The 25,526-nt window shown below is 38.1% G+C and overlaps 1 protein-coding gene across 4 annotated transcripts in view; it reads left to right on the forward strand.

Moving 5' to 3' along the window:
- The window catches only part of il1rapl2 (interleukin 1 receptor accessory protein-like 2), a 186,285-nt gene that overhangs the window by 110,032 nt on the left and 50,727 nt on the right, over positions 1–25,526 (forward strand). For all 4 annotated transcript variants that reach the window (XM_088431432.1, XM_088431435.1, XM_088431434.1 and 1 more), the window contains exons 3-6: positions 6,673–6,842; positions 7,205–7,308; positions 16,478–16,664; positions 16,747–16,900. In XM_088431432.1, the coding sequence (XP_088287558.1) occupies positions 6,673–6,842; positions 7,205–7,308; positions 16,478–16,664; positions 16,747–16,900 (615 nt within the window). The remainder of the gene's footprint in view (positions 1–6,672; positions 6,843–7,204; positions 7,309–16,477; positions 16,665–16,746; positions 16,901–25,526) is intronic.

The raw sequence follows: 25,526 nt of genomic DNA on the forward strand, positions 1-25,526 counted from the left end.
CTGTGCGTGAAATCTCTTCTTATGAAGCCGACGGATCAATCTTCCTCGAATAGTGTCAAATAAAAATTAAAAAAATCTAATTTTTAAGTTACTGTTTATAGGACGCACGCATACTTGTATTTAGCCTTCATTTTTTAGGGAAAAAAAGTGTGTCTTAGATTTGGGGATTTACGGTATACACGCCTACACTGTATCCTACCTCTATTTTCCATTTTCTTTCTCTGCTGGGTGCTGTCAGTGAGCAGGTGTGCAGGAATTTCTTTATTAATGACAGGCATGATGAGGGCCTGTGGGACCCTCGTTGTGTATGTGTGTGTTTTTTACTGCTGTAAGCCCCAATGACATTGTGACAAATGGAACAGGGAGGAGCAGTTTCCATAGAAAAACATAGAGGATTACAAACATGCTATAAGCCTTTTATAGTTGTGTGGCGAGGAAGTTTTCAATTGTGTTGTAAATTCTTTAGAAATTGTCCATTTGGCCAGATAATTGCATATGTACTGTACAGTATTTTCATTATGCACCTGTAATTTTTCAAAAGCTTGAGGCTTTTATCTACTTTATTTTTGCTCAATTGCCCTTATTTACTATTGCCTAAATCCATGATGATTATGTTGATTAACACAAAGCTCCAAAAAGTGTGACCTTTTAAAAAAAAAAAAAAGTATTTATTTAATAGCGTCATTATATCGCTAAGAAATTGCTCAAGTACTTTCACAAAACAAAGCTCCAACTGCAAATTAACTGGGAATGCAGCCAAATGTGCTACTTTTAGTGGTTAAAAAGGCATTAAAAACCGTATTAAAAAAAAAAAAAATCATGTCGAATGTGTCAAGGATTCATCAGGAAGATTTGCACGGACAAAAAAAAAAAAATCCAGTTTGACTGGCACTGTCAGAGTGGTATTATTTTAAAAAAGTGAATTCAGACCTAATTTGGTTGTGGAGCTGTACCGCATAGAACTAATTAAATGTTAACCTTATAATCAACACATTTTTTTTCTCATTTATGCAGACTTTGTATAATCCTTGCATTGGATGGCATTATCTAATCTGGATGCAGACAAAAGTGTGTTTTGTGTCACCGGGCAGCAGGACTTGTTTCCATCCATTTTTGGGCCGCAATACTCTGCTGTTCATTTATCCTTGTCCGCTTTTGCAAATGTGTCTTCCTGCTCACAAGCCTACACACTTCCGTGCCAGTACCTAATCCAAAATTAACAACCACCCACATTCTAAGATAGACATTACTAGAAGTTGGCCTGGATGTGGGGATGAGAAGTCACTACAGAATGCAAGTTACCATTAAATTTTAAAGAATGCAAAATTTGAGCTGGTAATTCTTTGTTACCTTTATGTATTATCTGCTTACTGTGAATAAAATGCAATAAAGTGAATAAATAAAGCCAGATTCAGGTTTGTACACTATTGAAATGCATTTGCAACTATACAATAAACTAATGAGTTAGACTATGTAAGCAGATATTTATTTTGTGAAGGAATGATATAATTCACAGAAGAACAAAAATGATTGCACTTATATCAGTGATTATTGCACATTTGCCCCATGATTGAAATTGTGAAGGGTGTTTGTACTTTGCTGTAGCCACAGATAATGCATGCTTAATCAAGAAACTGTTTTAATTTCAGAAATATTAGGCTTGAGTTCTTTATCAGTAAGACATGAAATTACAAACAATCATGTAATCTTGTCAAATTGATGGTTAGTCTAATATGCAAGAGCTTATCATGGCCTTATTAAAAATGTAGTCAGGTGCACTTGTGACAAATACACTCTAACAGGATTACTGGGAAAATGCAATATATTTTTCTCTGCAACAGACATGCGCTCTTTAGATGGTTCGCCTTTAAGTGTCCATAGTTATATGCATTGTACATATTAATTCATTTTAGAATGAATAAAAAAAAAAAAACTTTTAAACATGCGCTCTTTAGATGGTTCGCCTTTAAGTGTCCGTAGTTATATGCATTGTACATATTAATTCATTTTAGAATGAATAAAAAAAAATACATTTTAAAGTTCAAGTCTTTGCTCTTTTGGGCTTTCAGATTTTTGTATCAAAGCTTTCGCATGGGATCTGCACTTTTACTTGGTCTTTCAACATTAATCATGCATGGAGTTTCAAGGCAGCATTTTTGACGGAACTTAACAGCAAAGCACAGTGTGTTTCTGCTTTTATGCTGTCATGTAATGCAATGATTTGATGTAATGCAATGATTTGAACGTGCTTATTTCAACAAGAATCAAGAGAAGTGAACGGGATGTCCTCTAATTTCCGTTTTCTGGGGTTTTACATGTTTTGGGAGCACTCAAGTGGGTCTGAATTTTATTCCTAGGGAAAAATTGGGTTTTGTTATACATTTCCTTACACCTAGTTGGAAATATAGAGTGACTTCTTTTAAGCTAGCCTTCTTGCCATATGTTGTCAATTATATTTAGTTGAAAAAAAAAACGGCAAAAACGTTTTACATACTTTTAGAATTGTCGCCAAATTCAACTACATCCAATGTTGGTGTGTGAATTTTTATGGATAACAAAGAAAGAGGTGTTTGTATCAAGGAACTATATTTTATATATTTTCATCCTCTCACCATTCGACGAGCTGGTTGAATATCATGAAAACTCTCAAATGATTGAATTTGGGATGTGCTAGCTCAAAAACTGACAAACTGATGGATGAAGGACTCATTCACTACAATTTTTAATCACAAAGCTCCTGTCTGCGTCAACTGCCGAAGGAGGGCATGGCGCTGCTCCTCGCAGTCAGTTAGAGATGAAGCTGAAGTGACAGATTTTGCTTGAGTCAACAATGTGACGCTCTCTAAGTTTTAGGGGTAAAAATACCTCAGGTGTTAAGATGTAAGGAGATATACGAGATTTCTAGTAGTGTTTATTTGTTCATTTGCCCAACTGGAAAGCAAATTTAAGCCGTGTGTGCACATGTGTATAAATATATTGGGGATTTTCATATTTAGAGCTGTCGCAAGAAATTGTGAGACCTGTGAAAGGACAAGCACCAAACAACAACCAAATAACACTTAGTGGTTTCAAAGTTAAAAGGGAATCTTAATACATATCCAAGTGCACTGTTCTCTTCCAACTTTTTTGTAGCTATGCACAAAATGAGAATATTTCAGGTGCTGAATAAGATCCTGATTTGCTGAATATGTTATGGATATGCTGATAAAGATATGTTACGTTAAAGTCACTTATTTCTTATTCCATAAGTAAACTACAGGGGAGCTGCTTGTTAGCTACTATAAAACCTCTTTCGATACATTCATTTCCTCCATTTTAGCGCCTGTTTCTAACCATAGCATCACTATTTGGAATATCAGTAAAAGATTGTAATCTGAGTAAATATTGTGCAACAAGATCAGTATATGCAATCTTTCAGCCAGTCTGCAATTTAGCGCCCGCTCTTGTGGAATGTAGTGTCAGTTCTAATTTGTTTTCAGAGAGGTATAAAGGTGATAACAAATTATGTACTTGAAGACGTACTATCACATAGAGTTATGTCAGTATCTCGTGTATCATTATTTAATGGTCTTTTAAAAATGAAATGCGGGTTTCATTGCGGCATAGCAAATGTTAAAGAGATATTTTTTTTTAGCACAGCATTATTTTAGTTGTGTCACGTAGAAACATCCATATACAGATTGGGTTGCAGGAAATTATTTACCTTCTCATTCTAAAACTCTATCCACAGATTCAAGCACAGCTGTGGCCTTCTATGCATTCTTATACAATACCATGACAGGAAAAAAAAAAAAAAAAGCACAACCTCTTGTAAACATGAGAAGAAGCCCTGGTAACAAGTACAATTTGATTCTACTTTTGTTATGGCTTACAGATAGAGCCTACTTGCTACCATGTCTCAGAGTGAATGATTTTCAAAGCATTATCATATGTGCATTTGTGTCTTGTCTGTTTCTATCTGACCCATGGCAAACCAACAAACAGCAGTAGTCCAGCAGGCCCAAATCATCATGCTCGGGTGTCAACACCTTCAGTTCTTGTCAGCTCATTAATTCATAATGGTCAACTCTGGCTGGCCTCTATTAATTCTGCTATTTTAAAAGCACTTCCACATGCACATCCACAAACACACACACACACACACACACATTTTATGGCTTGCAAGCTCATAGATACACAATTGACAACACGTAAAGGATGATTTATACCTTCGCCAGGGAGGTTTTACTTTTACGTGTGTGTATGCGCATACACGTGTGTATGTGTGTCTTCTTGAATGTTGACTGTTACACAAAACCTGTCAGGTCGATACGGGTCAAAATGGGTGTCGAGGTGCAGTAAAGGCCAAGAATTAATTCATTGAATTCGTGTGCACATCTGTTTAATAAGCCATAAAACTGCAAATGTTTTACCTTTGGGGTTCCAGAGGTCTGGATTCTTATTGCTTCACTATGAGTGCCATTGAAAAACAGCCACTGTTCAAAAGAGAATTCCCTTCGGAGCCACAGTGTTATGAAACCTCTAGTCTGACAGACCAACACTGCCAAATGACTTAAGGATATACAATAATAAATGTAAATAGTCACTTTAACCCGCTAGCAAAGACCAACCTCACTATGCGCATTCTATGTTTAAAAATATGGAGAAAACAATATAAAAAAAGCACATTAACATACTCACTGAGGTATAATTCAAGGTGTAAAGAATGTATAATGCTTCTCTCCTATAATCTGATATAGACTACTGTTTGCTTATACTGAATGGATCTTTAGAGGAAAGTAAATGTTGCCGTGCAAAATTTGCCGTGTAGATGGTTGACTTGGTAATTGCAGCCAAGGTGCAATGTACATCCGTGGATAGATCTGAAAAAAAATGTTGAACCCGCAGTCTCTTATTGTGGAATGCTTGCTTGCTCCCTCTGAAGATTTGATATGATGGAGCAAGCAAGTCAGGTAATAAAATAATCTAAATAGATTTCACCCCAAATCGCAGAAAAGACCAGAAAGAGACAGAACATCACATAAATTACACAATGACATGGATGAGCACTCGCACTACAGTCCTTTGACAGATTTTGTGAGAGTGACAGAATTAAATGGAGCCAGACTAATGGCAAAAAAACATACAAAGCTCAGTGGAACACATGACCAGGTACACAGCCCACACACAAGGGCCAGGATGGAGATTCCAAGGCAATGTATAACATAAGTGATAATTAGACATACAATGACTAATAACAATTTTTGAATTCATATGCAATACGTATATAATAACTGGTGCTGTTCAAGAGGTTTTAAAAATGAGATTTTAAATAGTATGGGTTAGGGTTGGTAAATAATGCTTTAAATGTGACTGTAATTAATTGATCGCAATCTGTTAATCTCACATACTGTATTTAATGTGCTTGACACAGTCACAGTTGTAGCAGTGTTGGGTGAGAAGAGGCTCAAAGAATGAACAAGTGCTATTAAACTCTGCGTGTTTGAGTATGTGCATGAGTATTCTAAATCTCCCCTGACTTAATGATCATTGCTAAATCTATAAATGTAGCCAATTAAGTATAGGCCCTTAAATTTCTACAACAGTCTCAAACAAATGAAGTCTTTAAATCACTGGCACTGACTTAACTGCACATACATTTAATTGAATGGAGTATATGGGGTTATACCGCTAACATTGAATAGCATCAGTAGTACAATGTAAACCGTTTGTGGTTATGCATCATCTTAATGTGTTTACAATGACAACGCTATTGGTAAAATACTAATCAGTAAGTGTATCAAGTATCAAGTTTTAATACTGGATTCTAATAATGTGCATAGTGAGCGGTTAGCAGAAATACAGCTCATTCTGCTTTTCCATGAAAAGTGTCAGACGGAACCATTGCAAATGTTACCCACTATATGGCATCAATCAAATGAATCATTTTCTCTCCCTCAGTCAGAATGTCTATATTCACGGGGGCTTAAAGTCCGTAAATTTCATTTTAAAAGTTCTCGCTTTGCCTGTGTCAGTCATCTATTTGAGTTCTTTTTTCCATTTCAATGGTCCAATTTTACCTAAAATGACTTATAAAATGCGATCCAAAGGGCGGGCATTTTGTTACTCATCAATCATCAGACATTTGTGAGGAAATACAGACAGCTGCTTTGCATTGTGCCCCTTGTGTACGCAAGTCAGCTGTGGTCGGTAAACAAAGGGGATGGGAACAATATGGATATGAAGCTGTTGGCGTATTTTGGGGTGGATGGCTTTTCAGGGGCTTTATCTCTTCCAGACAGGAGAGCTTTAATTCAAGGCCTCGCAGCAAGTACCTGTGGCCTGCGCTTTAAACAGAAAACATCCATCTTAGCCCCAGACTAAAAAAAAAAAAAAAAAAAACGTTTAAGTCACAGCAGCCTGTGAAGAAAGAAAATACAATATGGAAGAAAATTCCTCGCTGACCTCTACATCTTACTTGCTACCGGAACTTGTTTCTGGTTCATTGCGGCTGACCAATTCTCACCCCAACAAATTTCATCGCAACGCATTTTGTGTTTTTGGCTGTTGTGTCTTACAAGCTGTATACAAGAAGGCATTTCACAAAGTTTTGAGAGCAAAGATAACTTTTCTTCAGGTGGTTCTTCAGTCAGTAGATCATGAATATGCTTTTCTCTTTTTCTCCTTCCTTAGTTGATGGGTGCATCGACTGGTCAGTGGATCTGAAGGAGTACCACGTTCTGGCCGGGGAGCCAGTCAGGGTGAAATGTGCCTTGTTCTACAGCTATATCCGGACCAACTACACCATGGCCACTAATGCCAAACTGCGCCTCATCTGGTACAAGAACAAAGGGGATGCTGAGGTAAACTTTTTTTTTGAGCAAGTGTTGCAGATCCATAAGGAGTTAACAATATATACATACAGTATCATGAAATCGCATGTCCGCAATGTGCGGGACAGTTTTGTGCCGTCTGAAGTTCACACAGAGGTCACATACATTTACCTTTTATTTGGAAGTATGAACGACCTCACGAAAAATCAGATTTCACAAAAAAATCGGACTCGAGCCTTAAGCCCTGCGATGTGAACCTAGCCTAATATAATGGGCGCACAAATGTGCACTGATAATTAAAGGCACCCTGAATTAATGATGATAAATTCAACTGTGAGAAAGCATGTTTTTCTCATTCTCTTCTTACAATACATTCATTCTGCAACATCCAGGAGCCCATCATCTTCTCAGGCCATAGGCTGAGTAAAGAAGACGACTCCATCTGGTTCAGGTCTGCTGAAATGGAAGACAATGGTTTCTACACCTGTGTACTAAGGTATTGTGTGTGTGTGTGTGCGTGTGTGGTCTTATTGATGTTTTTATGTTTCATGAACTAAAACCAATTTGGGAGTCTAAATTTGGAGTGTGCATGCTCTCCCCATGCCCACATGGGTTTTCTCAGTGCACTCCGATTTCCTCCCACATTCCCCGAATCATAGAAAATGAACGGCTGTAATACTAAATTGCAGAATTACCGTATAAGCGAAGATTTCATTTCCCAGCTACAACAGCGACTGTGAAGCAATCCTTTGGAGTAGTAACAGTGACAAACATCCTCGACTATATTTTGAAGTGCATCATCTTACTGAATTGAATCATGTCATATGTGCAACACCAACGTTGCCAATAACCTCAATTATTAAGTAGCCAAGGGGTGTAAACAACATAAATAGGCTTGTAGTAGTATGAACGATGGGTGAATTGGAATGCAGTCATAGTCTACCTTTGCTTTGCATTATAAATCAAGACCACCATCCTCTATGTCTACTTGATTCTTTTTTGGCTTCCTCCTCTACACCTTCTCCTGCCTCACCCCCATTCCTTCCTCCAACTCCAGATTTTGTTTCTTCCACACAGAAGCCGCTTTCCTTTATCTCACCAACTACCTCCATCTTCGCGTCGTCTGCTTTTTCGTTCAGTGCATCTTTCTCGCTGGGCCGCCTTCCTCTGGCTCTTCCTGTCTTCACCAAATTCCCTTTCACACAACCATCGTACTCCTCCACGCGCTCCGCCCACCTCCCACTCCTGCCAGAGCCTGACACCTATCCTCCTTAATAGGCCCCCCCACCACCACCGCCCTTCTCTTTCTCGCCTTCCCTGCTCTCCCAGCATGACAACCTAATTAGGGCTTGGTGACTGTCATTGTCTGAGGGTTTGTTATTAACTCTCACTGCCTCCTCTATCTCTCTCTCTCTCTCTCTTGCTTTCACTCGCACACCAACACAGTCTCTCACTCTCGCTCTCGCTCTCTCTCCCTCCCTCTCATGCACACACACATGCAATAATTCATACACGGCAAACTGCAATTCTAAAATGTTCATGCATTGGTGTATTGTTTAAAAAATGCTATGGGAAATATCTCATGAAAATCAGTCACTATTCCAATCACTATCAATGACTATTATAGGAGATTAAAAGAATTAAAAAATGAAGGTAACTTACCTAACTATCCATATTATACCAGTAACAAGTGCTGCCGAGAAAAGTGTAATAAAATATACCTAGACAAATACAAATGCAACCTAGACAAGGGTTTCGCAAACATTTTGGAGTCAGGGATCCCTTTTAGAAAGCTAATTTTCAATTGCAAATGTTTGCGGATACAAAACCAAACAAAAAATAATAATTTAAGCCAAATATAAGTGCCCTCTTCATTCAGTAACATATTCAATTTGATAACAAGTATGTTTGTTACTTTTCAGCTATTCTGAAGCTAAGAAAATAGAAATTGGAAATTGCACGCGTCCTGATAACAAACCGGGTCAAATTACCCCAAAAACGTTGCTGCCAATTATTTAGTCAAAAACAGCTTATCTTTGCTGTCTTCATCGCCTCGTTAGCAAGCATTTGTCGACACAAAACACATTTTGACATATTTAAAAATGATTTAATTTTTTAAAAAATATATTAACCTGGTTGAATTGATTGCGTGATTGAAGTCATGAATCCTTTCACAATTCAATATCAAATAAAATGAACACAAATATATTTTTTGATTGTAGATAAAATTGCTCAAATCCAGGTGCTTAAAAAAGGTTGCAAAAAATATGGCTCTGCACTGCATGGTCATTGTACTTTGAGTACTTGGTGGCAAATTTAAATTCTTTAGCTTCCGTTCAATTAAGTCAAACCTACATAGCCTAAAAGCCAGCTTAATACATAATCATAGCATGTGTTATCCTCAATCACTTTGCGCAGGTATGGTCCACAAGAAGGTAATCCTTCCATCGCAGTGTGTTTTGCTCTGTTAGGGTAAGGACAGATATCCAGACGAAAAGGATCTATCTAAAGACACTATTATGAAGCCAAAGGTGCTCAGGTGAACAAGCAGTTAGTTTCAATCCCTCCCAGGGGACTGGAAAATAACATTTTCTAAGACCTAAGCTGCACCAAAAAAGGTTTATATAAGACAGAAGGTGAAAAGTAATACATTCTTGAAAGCAGAAGAAGATAAGAGAGAAATGCGGGAGATGTGATAAATGTGAGAGAGTAATTAGAAAATAAAGGATGCAAAGCTGTATAGAGAAGGTAGGATTTTGTAGAGAGGCAGTGGGGAAAATAAAAGCGCGAGAAAGAAATGAAACATTCATTTCCTTCAAATGTCTGAGCTCCTCAGTCAGGGGACAGACTAGGTCTTAGATGAGGTAACACAGTGGAAATTGAGCTTCCTTCATTAACATAGAAAAATAATACCAAAGTAAACAGAGCATGCAGGCGAGAATAAATACGCTCTCTGAAGTGCTGCATAGAGAGAATGGGCTCAAATCTTATGTCACATCCCCACAAAATGGGCTCTGGAGGCTCTATGTGTGTGTGTGTGTGTGTTTGCCTAAAACCGTGTCAAAATGTGATTGATAAAATGAGAGGGAATGAGTGGATGAATGAAAGAGGACAATGAAAATGGTTGGGTGGCTGCATGATACTAATGGCTACATCGTTTAGTGTGCAGGATAATATAGAAAGTAAGCTAAAGACAGCCGCGGTTGCTAACAAGCAAAGGGCATTATTTTTGTTGCATTATTGAGCTGTTAGTTGTCAGCATCACATTCAAGATAAACCCCCACTTCTCACGTCTACCTTTCACAAACATCAATTCAACGCAGCATGTGTCTCCAGTACCTTGGCAACTATTTGAATGCTGGAATCTCCATTATGGATGTATTTTTATACAACACAATAAGAGATGATATTTCTTAAACAGGTGTTGCTCAATTTGGTACATGCACCCTGGGGAGTACAAGAACTGGGCCCCTGCTGCTTGAAGTCAATATAAACAAAAGAACAGAAACTGACGACAAGGCTTAAGAAATATATTTATAATCGTATTAAGATGATCTGGTCTATCACATTAATAGAAACGGTGAACTATCAATATAATGTTTCAGAAGAATTGTTTGTACTCAACATATAATATGTACTTCAGAGTGCAAACATTTACTCCAACCCACATTTTATGTGACTTTCTTTCCATTTTTTGGGACAATTATTATTCTTACATTCATGAAGTAGGGCCATCTGTCCATCCAATTATAAAATGCTACCCAGCAGATTGACGTGCCAATATTTGACAAATAACCCATATAGTGTGTCCTTTGGATCGGCACTGATGGGTATAAACATGCAAACAGTTTGTAGTTGGTCCCTCATTGTAGCTTCTAGGAATGTATCCATACGCAGAGCAACATTTGGCAGTACATATGTCAGTGATTATGAGGTTGGTTAATATTCTCTATTGCAGTTGCCAAAGGTGTTTGACTGGATTGTGATCAGAGTTCCAGACTCAGTCCCAGCCATGCCTTGTTTAAACTTGTTGTACTCTGGGAATGGAAAAGGACATTCCCACAAAGCGTTTCCATTATATTGTTCTAAGGATATAAGTGTTCAAATAGCTTAAATTAAACAATGCGTCACTTCTGTAATGTCACTGTCATTCTCACTCATAATTTCCCGAATCACTTTCGCCATTTAGCTTTTGTCAATGAATTGGAATGAACAGCTGATTTATGTTTGCCATCTGTTTCTTTCAAACGTGCGCTCCTCTGTAGACTTCTTCTATCTCAGCTGCTCCCCGTGGTCTTTCTCGTAAGCTGAACCACCTGTCTTCCTGTACGAGATAATTACACTTCCATGAATGCTCGCACAAAAGAAACTCACACATAGTCACACAGGAGTGTTTTGTGATGCCAGGTAAATAACCTTTCTCCTCAGATTTTGGAGATAAAGGCACAAGCCAACACAATGACTGCGAAAGAGGCAATAGAGGAGAGAAGGAGAGCGCGGTCATTTGAAGTGTCTTTGGCAGTCCTATATGACTTGGCAGCCATTGAGTCAGAATCACTCTCATGCCAGTTTGGGCCACGTGCCAGTTCATGCCAGCTTGAGAGCTTCAGCATGCTTTTGAGAAACGGTGAAAAAAGGTTTAATTGCATTGAAGTTCAATCCTTTTTTTAGGGTGCTCTGAAATACGGTACAATCTGAGTTTGAGTGATATGAAGGAAGGCTTAAAGACAAAAGAGCGCAGAGAAGAAGGCCCCCTGCGGTGAGGTCTACTCTTACAGAGATTGCGGTGTATATAATGAGACTATTGATGAGGTTTCCACAATGTTCGAAGTAGACCTACCTGTACATTTCTGTGAGGAAAAAAAAAAGGTCTCAATCATTAAAAGTAGAGTGGAAATGATTTCCTTTTGCTAAAGCAATTCATTATCTTGAAATTGTAATTTGCCTCCTTAGTTGCAGTGACCCATTACTTGTCAGTGTGGTCCACTTAACAAAGACCTCTTTCTCTTTGGGAGGTGTGAAAACAAGCTGTAGATATGTGTGACTCGAGTATAGGGAATGTTTAAACCCAGTTGAAGAAAAATCAAGACTCAGTTGAAGCTGAATATTTGAAGTCAACATCCTAACCTGAGGGTTTTTTTTCCCATGAAATGCCAATATTTTTAATGCTGATATTTAAACCTCCTCACCCCACTACCTGCGTGAATAATAAAGCTTCATAGCGGAAAGGCATCTCTGAGTCCCTGCAAGAAAATTCTATGTGCTACATGCCAATTTTCTGGCCCAACTTTCAAAGCCTTCCTTTCCACCTCATTACATGAAGGACATGGCACTTATTGCACTGACAGTAATTTTAGGCCTTGGCTGTAAATGATGAGGTGCAGAATCGAATGATATGGACTTAATCCAGAGCAATGTTGCAGCACTAGTGCCGCATTTTTCTTTTTTTAATGTTCCCGTAGCCACTATATTGTCCTACTTAACTTGGTCTTTTGCCGTCCTTAAATTTAATGAGAGCTTGTTGAAATGCATTTGCCTAATGTGAAGGACAGTAGTTATTGCATCTTAATGAACTTAGCTTCAGTGAAGGTTGCATAATAATTTGTATACACTCTCACACACACAAACACACACAGATAGATAGATAGATAGATAGATAGATAGATAGATAGATAGATAGATAGATAGATAGATAGATAGATAGATAGATAGATAGATAGATAGATAGACAGACAGACAGACAGACAGACAGACAGACAGAAGCCGTGTTTTATGACTGCCACGTCAGTCATTCAAGTGACTGCAAACATATTGATGGGGCGATCACCACACTAACAACAAATTTTCAAAATTATTGACTACATTGACACCCACTAAGAGTAAAGCATCAGCATTAATGGTCATTGTCACTCAATAAAATGCATGTTTATTGATTGTCTTGGTAACATAAAAACGGTAGAGGACAATCAGTGAGTCATGTAATGGAAAATGCAATTCATAAAATCTTGCACAAGCAACATTATGGCAAGAACTATATTGTAGTTTAAGTGTATGTGCTTTTCTGTGTAGATGCATCAGTGTGCGCAGGTGTCATCCTCCCCCTTGCTGCCTGTTAGTTAGATTGATAGTCAAATTAATCTGCAGCTCCATCCAGGTATAAACACGCTGCCTGCTGGCCAGGATACATCCCCTTCTATTAGCACCATAACTCAATGTGCCCTGCAGCAGCCTGGCTTGATCAGTAGAAGGTAATTGCAAGGAGAATATTTGATTTATTGACATGGTTGATATGATGTATTACAAGATGATTTGGAGATTAATTCATTTTACATGTTGGGCAATTTGTTTTTTTTTGTTTTTTTTTGGGGGGGTGAATAATTCTGCCAGAACATAAACACACAGAGGCATAGTTTGAGTGCAGTGATCAACGCTTTTTGGAATATACCTGAGCTTAGCTTTGTGTACAGTCATTTTAACTTTCCACCATTCAGTCTTGCAGTTCGGCAGTATGTTTAAAACTGTTGTTGGTTCCAGTTTCTACTTATTTTGGTTTGTGATGTGACATTTGCATAAGAAATTCTTCTCCATTCACTCCTTTCAGAATGATGGAAACATTTGTACATATGGCCAAACATAAGTAACTAAGGTTACTTGGGAACACACTTAAAGTGAAATTATGTTCATGCTGTATAATTGAAATACAAATACATAAAAAATAGACCACTTATTAACTTGCCTTGCAAAAGATTCAGAATTGGAAGAGAACAGTGACTTGGAGGTACTGTAATTATGTGACGACTAATGTGGACTTTAAGTTTATAAAAGCGGAGTTGTCGTTGAATAATCAAGATCATTGATAAATCAAACATATTTGTGTCATTTTTTTGCGATTTGCAGTAATGCGGAAATTTGCAGTGATATGAAAAACAAGAGCTATGATTTCAACTTCTGTCATAATGCTCTGTCAAAACTGGCCCTTTTCTTGTTTTTCAACGTCATTTATGCACAATGTATCCAAGTTCACCTCAAAGACATTGTTCTTAGTAAAATCCAAAATTGGCCAGGGAGTTTCTCAAGGAACACTGTTCTTCTCTAGTCAAGAAGAGTATTCTCTTATCTGCCAAGAGACTGAGCCCTTGAGCACTTTATGAGCGAATGGTAGCTAGACTCAAAATCATTCATCAATTAGTTGGATGTGAGGCTTTATCAGGCATGAAAGCTGCAAAGAATGACAGCAAAAATCATGAGCAGATGCAGAGTGCCCAAAGAGCTTTCTAAACAGCTCTCAATCCATTCCAAGCAGAGTCAACGAGTCTAACGGCGCTAGACTCAAGGAATGTTCCACACACAGCTCTGGCAGCAATGGTGGGTACACATCACCAGTTGACAATAAGAAAATTAGTTGCCATCACTCATGAGGGGGATCGAGAAAAAGATTTCATGTTCAATCTCTCATCCAATCGTATAGAATCACATTTTTATATATTTTTACAAAGCGGAAGAAGACCCTCCTACCTCGTTTGAGCCCAAACACATTAAACTTCTCTCTCACACCCACGGCTCACCTTACCACTATTTTGCTTTTCTGTTAGTACATGACAGGACCGCATGAAGAAGTGTGGCGTTGCAGCGAAGACTTCAAAATACTTTCTGACATACTCCCATGTATTATTACTGACAAAGACTTGTGAAACATTGTGACTTTGTGGGAACAGCACGTTTTAGAAAATCCGATATGTCTGCAGCACAGTTCAATGCCCTTCATGCTTGCAGCTTGTTACAGTCCCTAGTTATTTGTGTGGAAAGTCTCTCAGAGGTTCCCTTACATCAAGGGGCCATTTCCTAAAGAAGTGTTTAGTGTGGGTTGCTTCTGTACTTGTCAACAGGCAAGATGTGAACAGACCTAACCTACCTAACAGTGTGAGCAATGAGACAGCAGGCAATATTCACATTAGCTTAAAAGCCAATTGTTCTGTTCCATCCAATGTAATGTGCATCCATATCCTGGGTTGCACCATCTGTTGATCATAAGAAACTGTACAGGCTGCTTACCTTTTTATTTGCTGCCTATTCTGGTTTCTTTGTCTGCTCTGAGCATGTGGCATAGCCCATGTTAGCATTTTAGATGTTGAACCACAACACATTTTTCACAACACATTGGGTCGAAGTCCTGACAGCGAAGAATTCGAATTCTTCAAATTTGTCTCTTGAAAGGACGTTGTTTCTGATTTAATTTTTTGGGGTATAATTTTGGTGCTCAAGTAATCGAAATATATATATATATATATATATATATATATATATATATATATATATATATATATATATATATATACAAACATTATGTTAACTAGGTTCGCTTAGCTACGCAAAGCTTACATAAAATGAATGAAATGTGTACTGCATGAGAAATACACACCCACATGCAGATAGAAGCAATAACACAATTTACATTCAGAAAGCAGGCATAATACGCCTAACACGCTTGTGACGTATTGTTAAAGGTTTAATTTGCTATTCCATGAGATCCATACAAATGTAAAATACATATTATTAGCTAGAGGATGTTGTCACTGTTTGATGACAAAACGTTGTTGGGTTTAGCTGGGTTTAGGAGGAAGACCATGACACACGATCAGAACACAATAATTTCAATCAACGGGGTTTGAATCACAGCTTTCTAGCTCCACATAACTCAGGTTGGATCGGACGCAAACAAAAACATCAAAGCTTCAAGATTTCTAAATGTGAAGCGTGAATAATGTACTTGCATTTTTTTCATTCTTGTGTTTTGTTTTTATTCAGTGCATAATGCGAAGATCTTTTTTTCTCTCTTTTTTTATTTACTTTAATGCATATGACATTAAGTTAACTAATCCCCCCCAAAACATTTAAAAGAGGTGGTAAAACTGAGTCATAGAATAGAAATTGCTCTTTGATATTTTTGTACATATAGTATATTAAAAATAACATTTTGCCATTAGATCTCCACATAGGTCAATAAATATAAAGGTTCACTGATGACAGAGTTTTTAAAAACAGACAGACAAAATCAGAGGAGCCTGCTGCTAAAGGTAAGTGAATCACTGGAGGAGAAAACAAGATGCTTTAGGCTAGAGGTGGATTGATGAAGGGAAGACAAACTGAAGGATAGATGGATGAAAGGTTTTCATTCTCCTTTTTAATGCTCAGTGCTTCTGTTTAGGTCGATGACTGGAAAAATCCCTGTGAGTGTGTGTGTGTCTGTGTGTGTGCGTGCGTGAAGTGAGAATAACAGGGATCAATGAGGTCTTTTGTGTCTAGAGGTGAACTTGGCACAAAGCGCACATGAGCACACACACACTCTCTTACACGTTCACAAAACGGTTACAACAACAGAGAGATTTTGACATCCAACAATGTGTTGAATCATTGCATCATACAAATCACAGCCTGAGTTTGCATAATTTTCATATATTTTCACCAAAGAAAAAGAGCTGCTTTCTCATGTAAATTTCAAGTGTTTACTGTTTCCTGTTCTATTCCTATCCACTGTAATTTTTCGTGAGACCAATTGAAAAAGTGATACGTTTCAGTCTAACAATATTTTATTAGAATGTGCGGATTGTCCGTCAAGCCTGAGTTTTAGTGTTATCATTAGGTCTTGATGTTTGTTGCCTTTTTAGGAACTCTACATACTGCATGAAGGTGTCTATGTCCATGACGGTGGAGGAGAGCGACGAAGGGAAATGCTTCAGCAGCAACATTCGCTACCTGGAGAAAGCCGAGATAACGCACAGCAAAATGATCACTTGCCGTGATATAGATGACTATTTGGCTCCATACAAACAACCGCAAATGACCTGGTACAAGGTATGTCACACAAACACACCTGAGATGATAGTAACTCACCTTTTCTCTTGCCGTGTAATCAGTGGGAAGTGTGCTCTGTCAGGAATGTGAGCGGGTTGAATGGAGAAGTTCAATTATAGTCAACAATACGCACATCTGGATCCCTGAAGTGGAGGAGGAGGACGGAGGCAATTACACTTGTGAGTTGCAATATGGATCTAGACTGGTGCGGAGGACAACACAGCTCAAAGTCACAGGTAGGACACAGACCGCCATGGATAGATGTATGGTCAATAGTAAGACGAACAAAAAAAAATCCTCGTAGGTGTGGACAATGTGCCGTAATTTTGTGTTTCATCCCACAACAAACACACGTCTGCGCTCAATTCTGGCTGTGCAAAGTTAAAGAAAATACCCAAAGAAAGCAAACTCTACCTTAGACTGCTCTTTGCGCTAGACTTGTGCTGGGCACAAAAATAGGGCCTTTAATGTCATGAAGCTAATATAGAAAAGAGCTGTTGCTGGCCATTAGGCTCCGTTGTCATGGGGATCACTTCTCTAGTGCTTGTGAGGGTCACGGTCTCACAACTATTCAAATGTCATGAAAATGTATTTAGTAATTCCCGCGATTTATAACTGCAGCATCCATTATTGGACAGATGCAGACACTCAGTAATACATCATGATTAGCTAAAGCCCTTGGAAAGTTTACTTTTGTAAACACTACAAAACGTTCACACTTTTTGAACATCACTAGCTCGATTTCTGTCGTTGTAATTAGTGCCTTCGTCAAATTCCCGGATGAGACAGGCATAGTTTCAAGCTTCATTGGCTCTTGACTTAAGTCTGAGTTGGCAGTAACATCTGCCTTCCTTTTGCAGTTTTGTGCTTGGTATAAGTGAGAAAGGGATAAAGATTGCAGTGCCTACAATGGAGTGCATGTCTGCTCGTTTTTTGTTTTTTTTTTGGCTTGTGCAATTTGAATGTTTTGCCTTTGAGCAATGAAAGCCCACTGTTATATATTCTTTGGCATAACTTTAAACGGAATCTTGTCTTTGTGCTACAGACAATGTGACATTATAGTGGAACCTCAACTTTCTGTTATAAAAGTTGTAAAATGCTGGACTTGTAAACCAAAGTGCTTGTCGGGTGGTTGCCACCATGTGAATGACTCAGCAGAAATCTATGAAGTGACGTTTATTACTGTTATTGTTTATTTTATTTTTTTTCAAAATGTTTTTTCCCCTTTTCCATCAGTATGAAAGAACTCTCAGAAAGGTATTTTTTAAGCTTAGGAAATTTTATTTGCTTTTTCTCTCTCAGACATCTCTTGTTGCTGTTCAACAAGAAGCAGTATGTGAAGATTTACTGTATACATGCTGCATTAGTATCTTTTGGTAGCGCCTGACTAGGTTCCTCTTAGGGCTGGCACTAACAATGATTTCACTAGTCAATTAATCAGCGTTTATTCTTCGATTAGTTGACTAATCACAACTAAGGGGTGGGGGGGCTCTGATGCAGATTCTAAATAACTTCATGTGCCCTTTACTTCACCTCGAAGACAATATAGTATATTTATTTACACACTTTACTTAAAAGATGGTATATTTTTATCGAATAGACAAAATAAAAGTTTAAATAAGCTACATCAATGAAAATTATTCCGCTCCTGGCCGCTGATGATATTACATACATAGTGAAAGGATGATGTGGTTTTTAGAGCAGCCAGCAGCCTTTGTCAGTTAATATCATTCATGAGCTCCTGGATTTCATTTGAAATGTTATTTTGGTATGACTGCTCATGCTGTGCCAAAGTAGAAGGAAGATCGAACGGTTGTTTGACAATTGTTTACTTTATTACACAATAAGTTACAGATGTTTGTTATCTTGCACCTGACAAACGTCAAACTACAAGTAATATAACAAAAACATAAAAAACTCCCTCAAATAAAACAATCACACAGGCGGTTTCAAGTCTTTAACCATCCCAAGAAATATGCTTTTGAAATGTGGGAGGAAATACCGAGAGAAAATATATACCCAATTCTAACTTTTCGCCACAGAACCATGAGCTATGATGTTGTTGCTACATATAGCTTTAACTCCCAAGGAAGACTTTGGGATTGTTTATTTTAATTTTTCTTTGGTGTATTTCAACTCACTGGAATTCTATTAAACACTTTGAGACAAGCCTGCAGAAAATGAGGAAATAGAGGATGCCAAGGTTTGTCGCTAACAACTAATTTATAGACATGCTCCACCTTGCAGCCATTAATCATACTAACTGCATCACTGACACATGAGAGCCAAAGGCCAGAGATGCAATCAAAAAAGCCGCTTGCTGAATTACACTAGTCAGCCAACATAATGGTTTGTCTATTGCCTAATGTTACAGTATGTAAAGTGTGTATGTGACTTCCATTTTGTATTTTGAGAACGTTCACGCAGTTTTCATCCGGCCTTTGTACAATATGCATCAAATCTCCTTCGATGTTCCTTAGCTTTCGTCTTTTGAAGAGCAGTGCTACGATCATGCTTTGTTTTGTATTTGAAAATTTTACTGAGAAAAAAAATAAGAAACATTCACTCTGCAGCCTGAAGTAACCCAATTCTGCTTTTTTTTGCCCCTATGAGACCTGTATCTGATCTTTTAATGGCAGTGTGAACGACACAGATGTGAACGACACAGATCTTATTGTGGGGGAATATGTAATGTAAACTATTTGCAAAAATTGATTGAGAAGCACTGGTCTAAAGCCATTCTTTAAATAACAAAATCATATTTTGTGTGTTTGTAAATAATCAAATGTTTTGGTGCAAATGAGATGCCCTTTTTGGTGCATTACAAAGAAAAAGATGTTAAAGTTCTAATGTAATATTGTAACTGCATAGCAGTGGAACCTACAATAAAAAAAAGTCCCCAAAAATAACTGTCAAGTGTCCCAATCCACTGTTATTATTATTATTAATCTGGGAGAAAAACACGCTAGCATGCCTTTATATTTTTGGGTTGCGGATAAACTTTCCAATTTAACTGCTGCTGTCGTGGTTCATCGATGTAATACCATTCATTGCTTCAATTTTGGAGTCTGGCACCAAGGATTTCATTTTGGTACGTTCTGATGATCTTATACTTAACTGAACCAGCCTGTAGGACATCTGCCAGTGTGTAACAAGACTCAACATCCCTATCCTTGATTCTTTAGTTGGTTGTGTGTCTTTTGGCAGTAGCTTTTAATCGCTGCGCTTTCAACGTTAAATAAAAGATTGAAGAAGTGAGAGTAAGTGCCTGTAGATCAGCTGGTGGCTATGATGTTGATTCTTGCAAACACTTGGTCTGGAATGGTTTGCTGGAAATAGTTCCAAAGTTGTGTAACCTCAATGTGTTTGTTAATACTTAGCCCTGATTCGCTTCATCCTCGTTCGCTTTTAATTAGCAGCTGTGCCTCAAGGAAGTGGGCTAATCTCTTGTGTTTGCAATAGTGTCTACAGTGATGTTGATTTTCCGGAATGTCTTACTCTAGAAAATACACAAGAAGGAATTTCAAAGGATTAGACTCCAGAAACATGTGCATCATGTCATGTTATGTTTTAGTTTTGTACTTGCACGATAGCTTTTTTCACACTTCTATTGTCCATTTGCCACTTAGTTTGTGAACATTTGGACATTCAACTCGCAATACATTTTTAAGACACAATATTATGTGACGCAAATGAAGTTAGGAGCTGCAGAGACTCAAACATTTGGATATGAACCTTTTATAAGCCAGTTTTCCTTATGTCCCTGTTTAGTCATATTCCATATGCCATTCTCACCCCATTAATCATTTACTGCCTATTTTGCAATCACTCATGGGCAACAATGAAGAGGTCTCAAAAACAATTGGAATTAAAAAAAAAATCAAAAGCCTTCCCACAATCAGCAATCAGTTCTCTAGGATCTGAAGTAGGCACTGTTAAACATTTGCACTTCGACTCCCTTTGGCCATCCAGTCACACCTTGAACATGACTCACATGATGATCGAATGTCGCACTCATGACCAAAGTGACTTTTTGACTTTCGCTTAGGCCCTTTTGGTACAGCTCGCTCTGCAGAAACAGGTTGGCCACTTTTCAACTTTGTCCAATTGCAAGTGGACTGCAGCGAAACATTGAAAATCGATTGTATTCGCTCGCTATGCTCAAGCTCATTACAAATGGATTCAATTTTGAATCCTCTATCTTGACCTCTCGAATTGTAGTCTCTATATCAGAAAACAAAACAATTACTCGTAAATGTTTCACCAGAAAAAAAGCTTCTTTATCACCTATAGTACAGAATTGTGTATACATGTTGCAAAGAAATAGAACTTCATTGCATTTGCAAAGACTTAAAATCTTAAATTTACCTTTAATCCTGTGAAAATTTGTCATTCTTCTCATATTTGAACTGACTTTCCATCCAGACTCATCCCACCCTCATTTTCCTCCATGAACTCAGATGTTCTATCCCTCATTTTTTGACGCATTCTCTTCACGTAACCCATTTAAAAATACCCCCCAACAAAACAAACTAAAACATTCGCATGCATTTTTCATATCCGTCTCTTAACTAAAATGCGCATTGGTGAAGTATACGTCATTCTGATTTAATGCCGCCGAGAGTGCCTCTGTTGTAGCAAGCAAGGGTTTGCATCTATTGATAGGGTGACAGTCAGAAGGGATTACAGCGCCGTCCAAAACGTTCTAAAACATCACTGGAATATTTTGAGCCTTTTGCGACATTACACACCCACATCCACCAAGGTTCCTTCTCTGCAAATGTCTTCCAGATCACTCTGTCCATATATATTAACAACTCACAATTTGGCTCTTGATTACCCGCTTTTCCACCTTACCCTTTTCTTTGATAGCATCCCCACTTTTGGTCTTCTCTCTGATTTCTATTTCCTGACTTTTAGTTTTGTCATTCTTTCTTTGACTTTTCTGCTCACGCTCCTTCACTTGACGCTTTAGCAATTGAACACACTATGTAACTAGTGTGCTTGTGTGTGTTTGCGCGCACACTTGGCCTGTGACCTAGTTAGAGACTCACCTCCTAATTCATTGTGAAATTGTCTCTGTTCTCCAAAGGCAGAGGATCACAAATGAGATTACTACTCTCCCGATGTCCCTGTATTTTGTATTTTTCATTCTTTCACTTTCTCTCATTCTCTTTTTTCTCTCTCCTCTCTTTCGCTCTCTCTTTCACTTCTACGTACATGCACGCTGACACACACACACACACTAACTTGAGGCAGGAGAGGTCCAGAGACAAACAACACAAAGAACAGAATATTCTGTCATTGTTTGGGATGTTATTGTAGCTTATTTAAAAGTAAAGAGCTCCAGGGTTATTCACGCCAAGATTTTAAAGATGCATAAAGCCAATTTTAGCATTCCTTGTCAGAAGCTGCCTCATAATTCCTGATTCTTCAGTTTAGGGCCCAGTTGTTTTTTTGTTTTTTTTTTCAAGAATGGAGATTGTATGAATATTGTTCAAAAGAAATTGAATCCAAGTAACCAATGAATGATGAATAACACATTTAACACTTTTTTGTTTTTTTTAATTAGATACAAGTCTTTTTTCCGTCCATCAGTGCATGCGCTCCTGAGGGGCTGACTGGGCAAAAGGCAAGATAAACCCTTGACTGGGCACCAGCCAATAGCAGGGCAAATAGTCAAACCTGCATTCACACATTTCTAGAGGAAGCCCGATTACCCAGAGAAAAGCCAACGGCAGCATGGTGAAACCACGCTTTCATGAAAGACAAAACAAGATTCAAGCCCTGACACAACAGAGCGATTAGCAATTGCTTGTGCTACATTCACACGCTCTTAGCTCTTTTCCATCCATCCATATGTTTTCTATAGCCATTTCTCCTCACTATGGTCGCTGGCTTTAACAAGATTGAACGCTAAATTACGAATGACAAATTGTTTAATATAAGAATATCATTGTATTTCTTTACCATTAATTGAATATGAATGAAATAAAATTACAAAAACATATTAAAAATGAAACAATAAATCAATCAAATGCTTTACTCACCAAAACGACTGGCCCCCACTTTTTCAATACAAAATCCATTCTTCTTTCTTTCTTCTGAAAGATACACACTCATTCGAGGTGAGTTGAGGCCATTTATGTGTGTGTTTTTAGACATGATGTTAAAAAAAAACAGAAAAGTCAAGAGGTTCGTTTTGCACACATTCACACAAGATTAATTTGTCTATTGATGGTGAACATACACACATTTTGTTTTTCTACCTTCTCAGATGGCATGTGCATGCACACACAACTTAGAAATCCCAGAGGTCAAGTTAATCGTATTCGCCACACTTCTTCTACGGACCCTTCTGCCTCTCACACATCGATACCTCTGCAAGGAAGTTAAGCAGAGAACCACAAAAGTGCAGCAAAAACAAGTTTAAGGGAAACAATTGGAGCAATTATGCAAATGCATGCACACAATGTTACTCTCGACTTTAAAAACAGCCGTTGACCTCAGGTAAACTTTTTTTTGTGTCTGTGTCTTTCAGACAGTATTACATGTCTGCCTGTTCGCTTCTTTCTGAAGCAAAACAACATCTATAGAATAATTGATCAAGCAGACTGCAGGGTCGCGCTGACTTCATAATGTAGTCGGGGAAAGTTTTTAAACGCATTAATGGATAATGGGTTGAGATGTCACGATAATATCATATAATAAGGGTGAAATGCAACTTGAAGAATAATTCATAACTTTTCATGCATATGTTTATTGTCTTTGTAATGTTATTGTAATTGGAATGTTATGTTCTTTAATTAAACACTCAAGGTACAACATTTCGAGTTTCCTCTATCTGAGAGCCAGGCGAACTAAAAGCTGCGTTTTGAAAATATACCTTAACTCATGACAGCTGTTCAATGTTGAACCTCACAGTAGATGCATATTGATGGTCAATAAGTTACTGTACCTATTATTTACTGGCAAGCGAGCAAAGTCAGTGACCGAGCTTTAAGGGACGGTTCTCAAACTCACGACCCATTGTTCAAGTGCAAACATGGTCTCACGGCCCAAGGTCCACTGTCAGCTCACAGGAAGGAAAATCCAAATTTAATGTTAATGCGGTTTCCGCATTTTTTGCCGTGTCATTGCCCTGGGCCCTTTGTGTCTATGTGTGCGTGTGTTCACCATTTTTATTTAATCACTTAGGGGCATATTCTCCAGAGTCGGGCAACACCGCAGCACCGATGGACTGTCTGTCTGTCGGCATAGGTTAAGATTGAGACGTACTGTACATTTTATTACAAGATTCCACTATTTCATAATTTCACTTCAACAAAGTGTCCGTCAGTATAATAATTATAAGTGGACATGAACTCCATTGCATAAATATGCACAAATTAATCATTTTTTTTCCCGTCCCATGATCACACTCATTACTGTTGTTACTTGACTGTTAGTAGTTTGATGCTTTGCTTAGGGCACTTTTGGATACCACCAAACATCTCTCCAACATCCAATGAGTTCAGTAGCATTGCTGAGAATTTGTTGCGTGATCACCAGGTTAGTTAATACAGTAAAAGCGAGAATTAAATATGTTTTCGCCTTTTCAGGAAATACGTTTCAAGACATTGAAAATACATTACTGTTAGAGTACCAGAGTAAGTGAAAAAATGTGGGTGAGGGGAGAAATAAGACGAAGTAGAAGGGAGATGAAATATGACATAGGTCATTAAACGAGACTTAATGAAGCCTGTTTTCCTTGATAACCACCCATTTCATTAACTGCGCCTTTACAACACTCAAACACCACACAGTCACGTGCACACACATACACACGCACGCACTGCCTATTGTCTGGGACCATGGAGTGAGACATTAGGTTAGACGAGAATGTGAATAATGAGCCAACAATTAATTATAGACAATTACAAGTACCTCTCACTGTCTGTGTCCTGTCTTCTTTTTTGGCTGGTTCATCTCTGACTTTTTAACACAGATCACATGAAGAATGGAAGAACTAACCTAAATTTTAGCTTTGTGGTAACAACCCATAACTGCTTTCAAATAAGTGCTTCATGAAACAACATTCACGACGCACACATTTCTAATTGAAGCATGTGCTGCGATATCCTGGATCCTCCGATCTACGTGGGAGTGTTGGCATACATCTCAGCACCAATATGTTCGTGTAACTTGCATTGCCAATGAGCCAGTATCGCACAATGCCGCAAAATTAGCAGAAGTTCAGTTTTGTCCTCATCTGAGGAAGCGAACCAGTCGGGGAAGCAAAATCCGGACAGTAGCTGCCGACAGCCAGTCCCAAGCGCGTTTCCAAATGTTCATCATTTAGGCTGGAACGGTACGTGGACTTAATAGTCTTCATGTGGGAAAATGCTGACACAAAAGTGGAGCCAAACAATGCATTCAAAAAAGGTAGCACATTTCCACATGTTGGAGGATTTTAGCTCTGTAAGTTGCAAAACTGTCAACTGTCAACTCTCAACGTAGGCTTATAATGTTATAAGGGAAAAAGATTGTACGCTAAATTGCAAATCGCAGTTGAATATAAGAACTCCGTGTTATTTATTCACCATCAATTGAATATGCTGCGGAGAGAGAGAAATCTATATTGTAGCCAAGGAGGCTGCGTTGGAGCAATTCATCCACACATGTGAGCGGTCCGACACATATGACTGGGGCTGTTAAATTTCTCACTGAATGAAACATTCTACTGTACTGTATGGATCGTGATCTTTTTTTTTTTTTTTTTTTTTGGGGGGGGGGTGTCCTTCTCCATCTCTATAGAGTTTATTTAGTTCCCATTTACATATTTCATGATTTCATTGTTTAAATAGGTGTTGTGCTATTATT

The sequence above is a fragment of the Hippichthys cyanospilos genome, chromosome 13, assembly GCF_059441005.1.
Source record: "Hippichthys cyanospilos isolate Australia breed blue-spotted pipefish chromosome 13, RoL_Hcya_1.0, whole genome shotgun sequence".
Classification (NCBI taxonomy): Eukaryota; Metazoa; Chordata; class Actinopteri; order Syngnathiformes; family Syngnathidae; genus Hippichthys; species Hippichthys cyanospilos.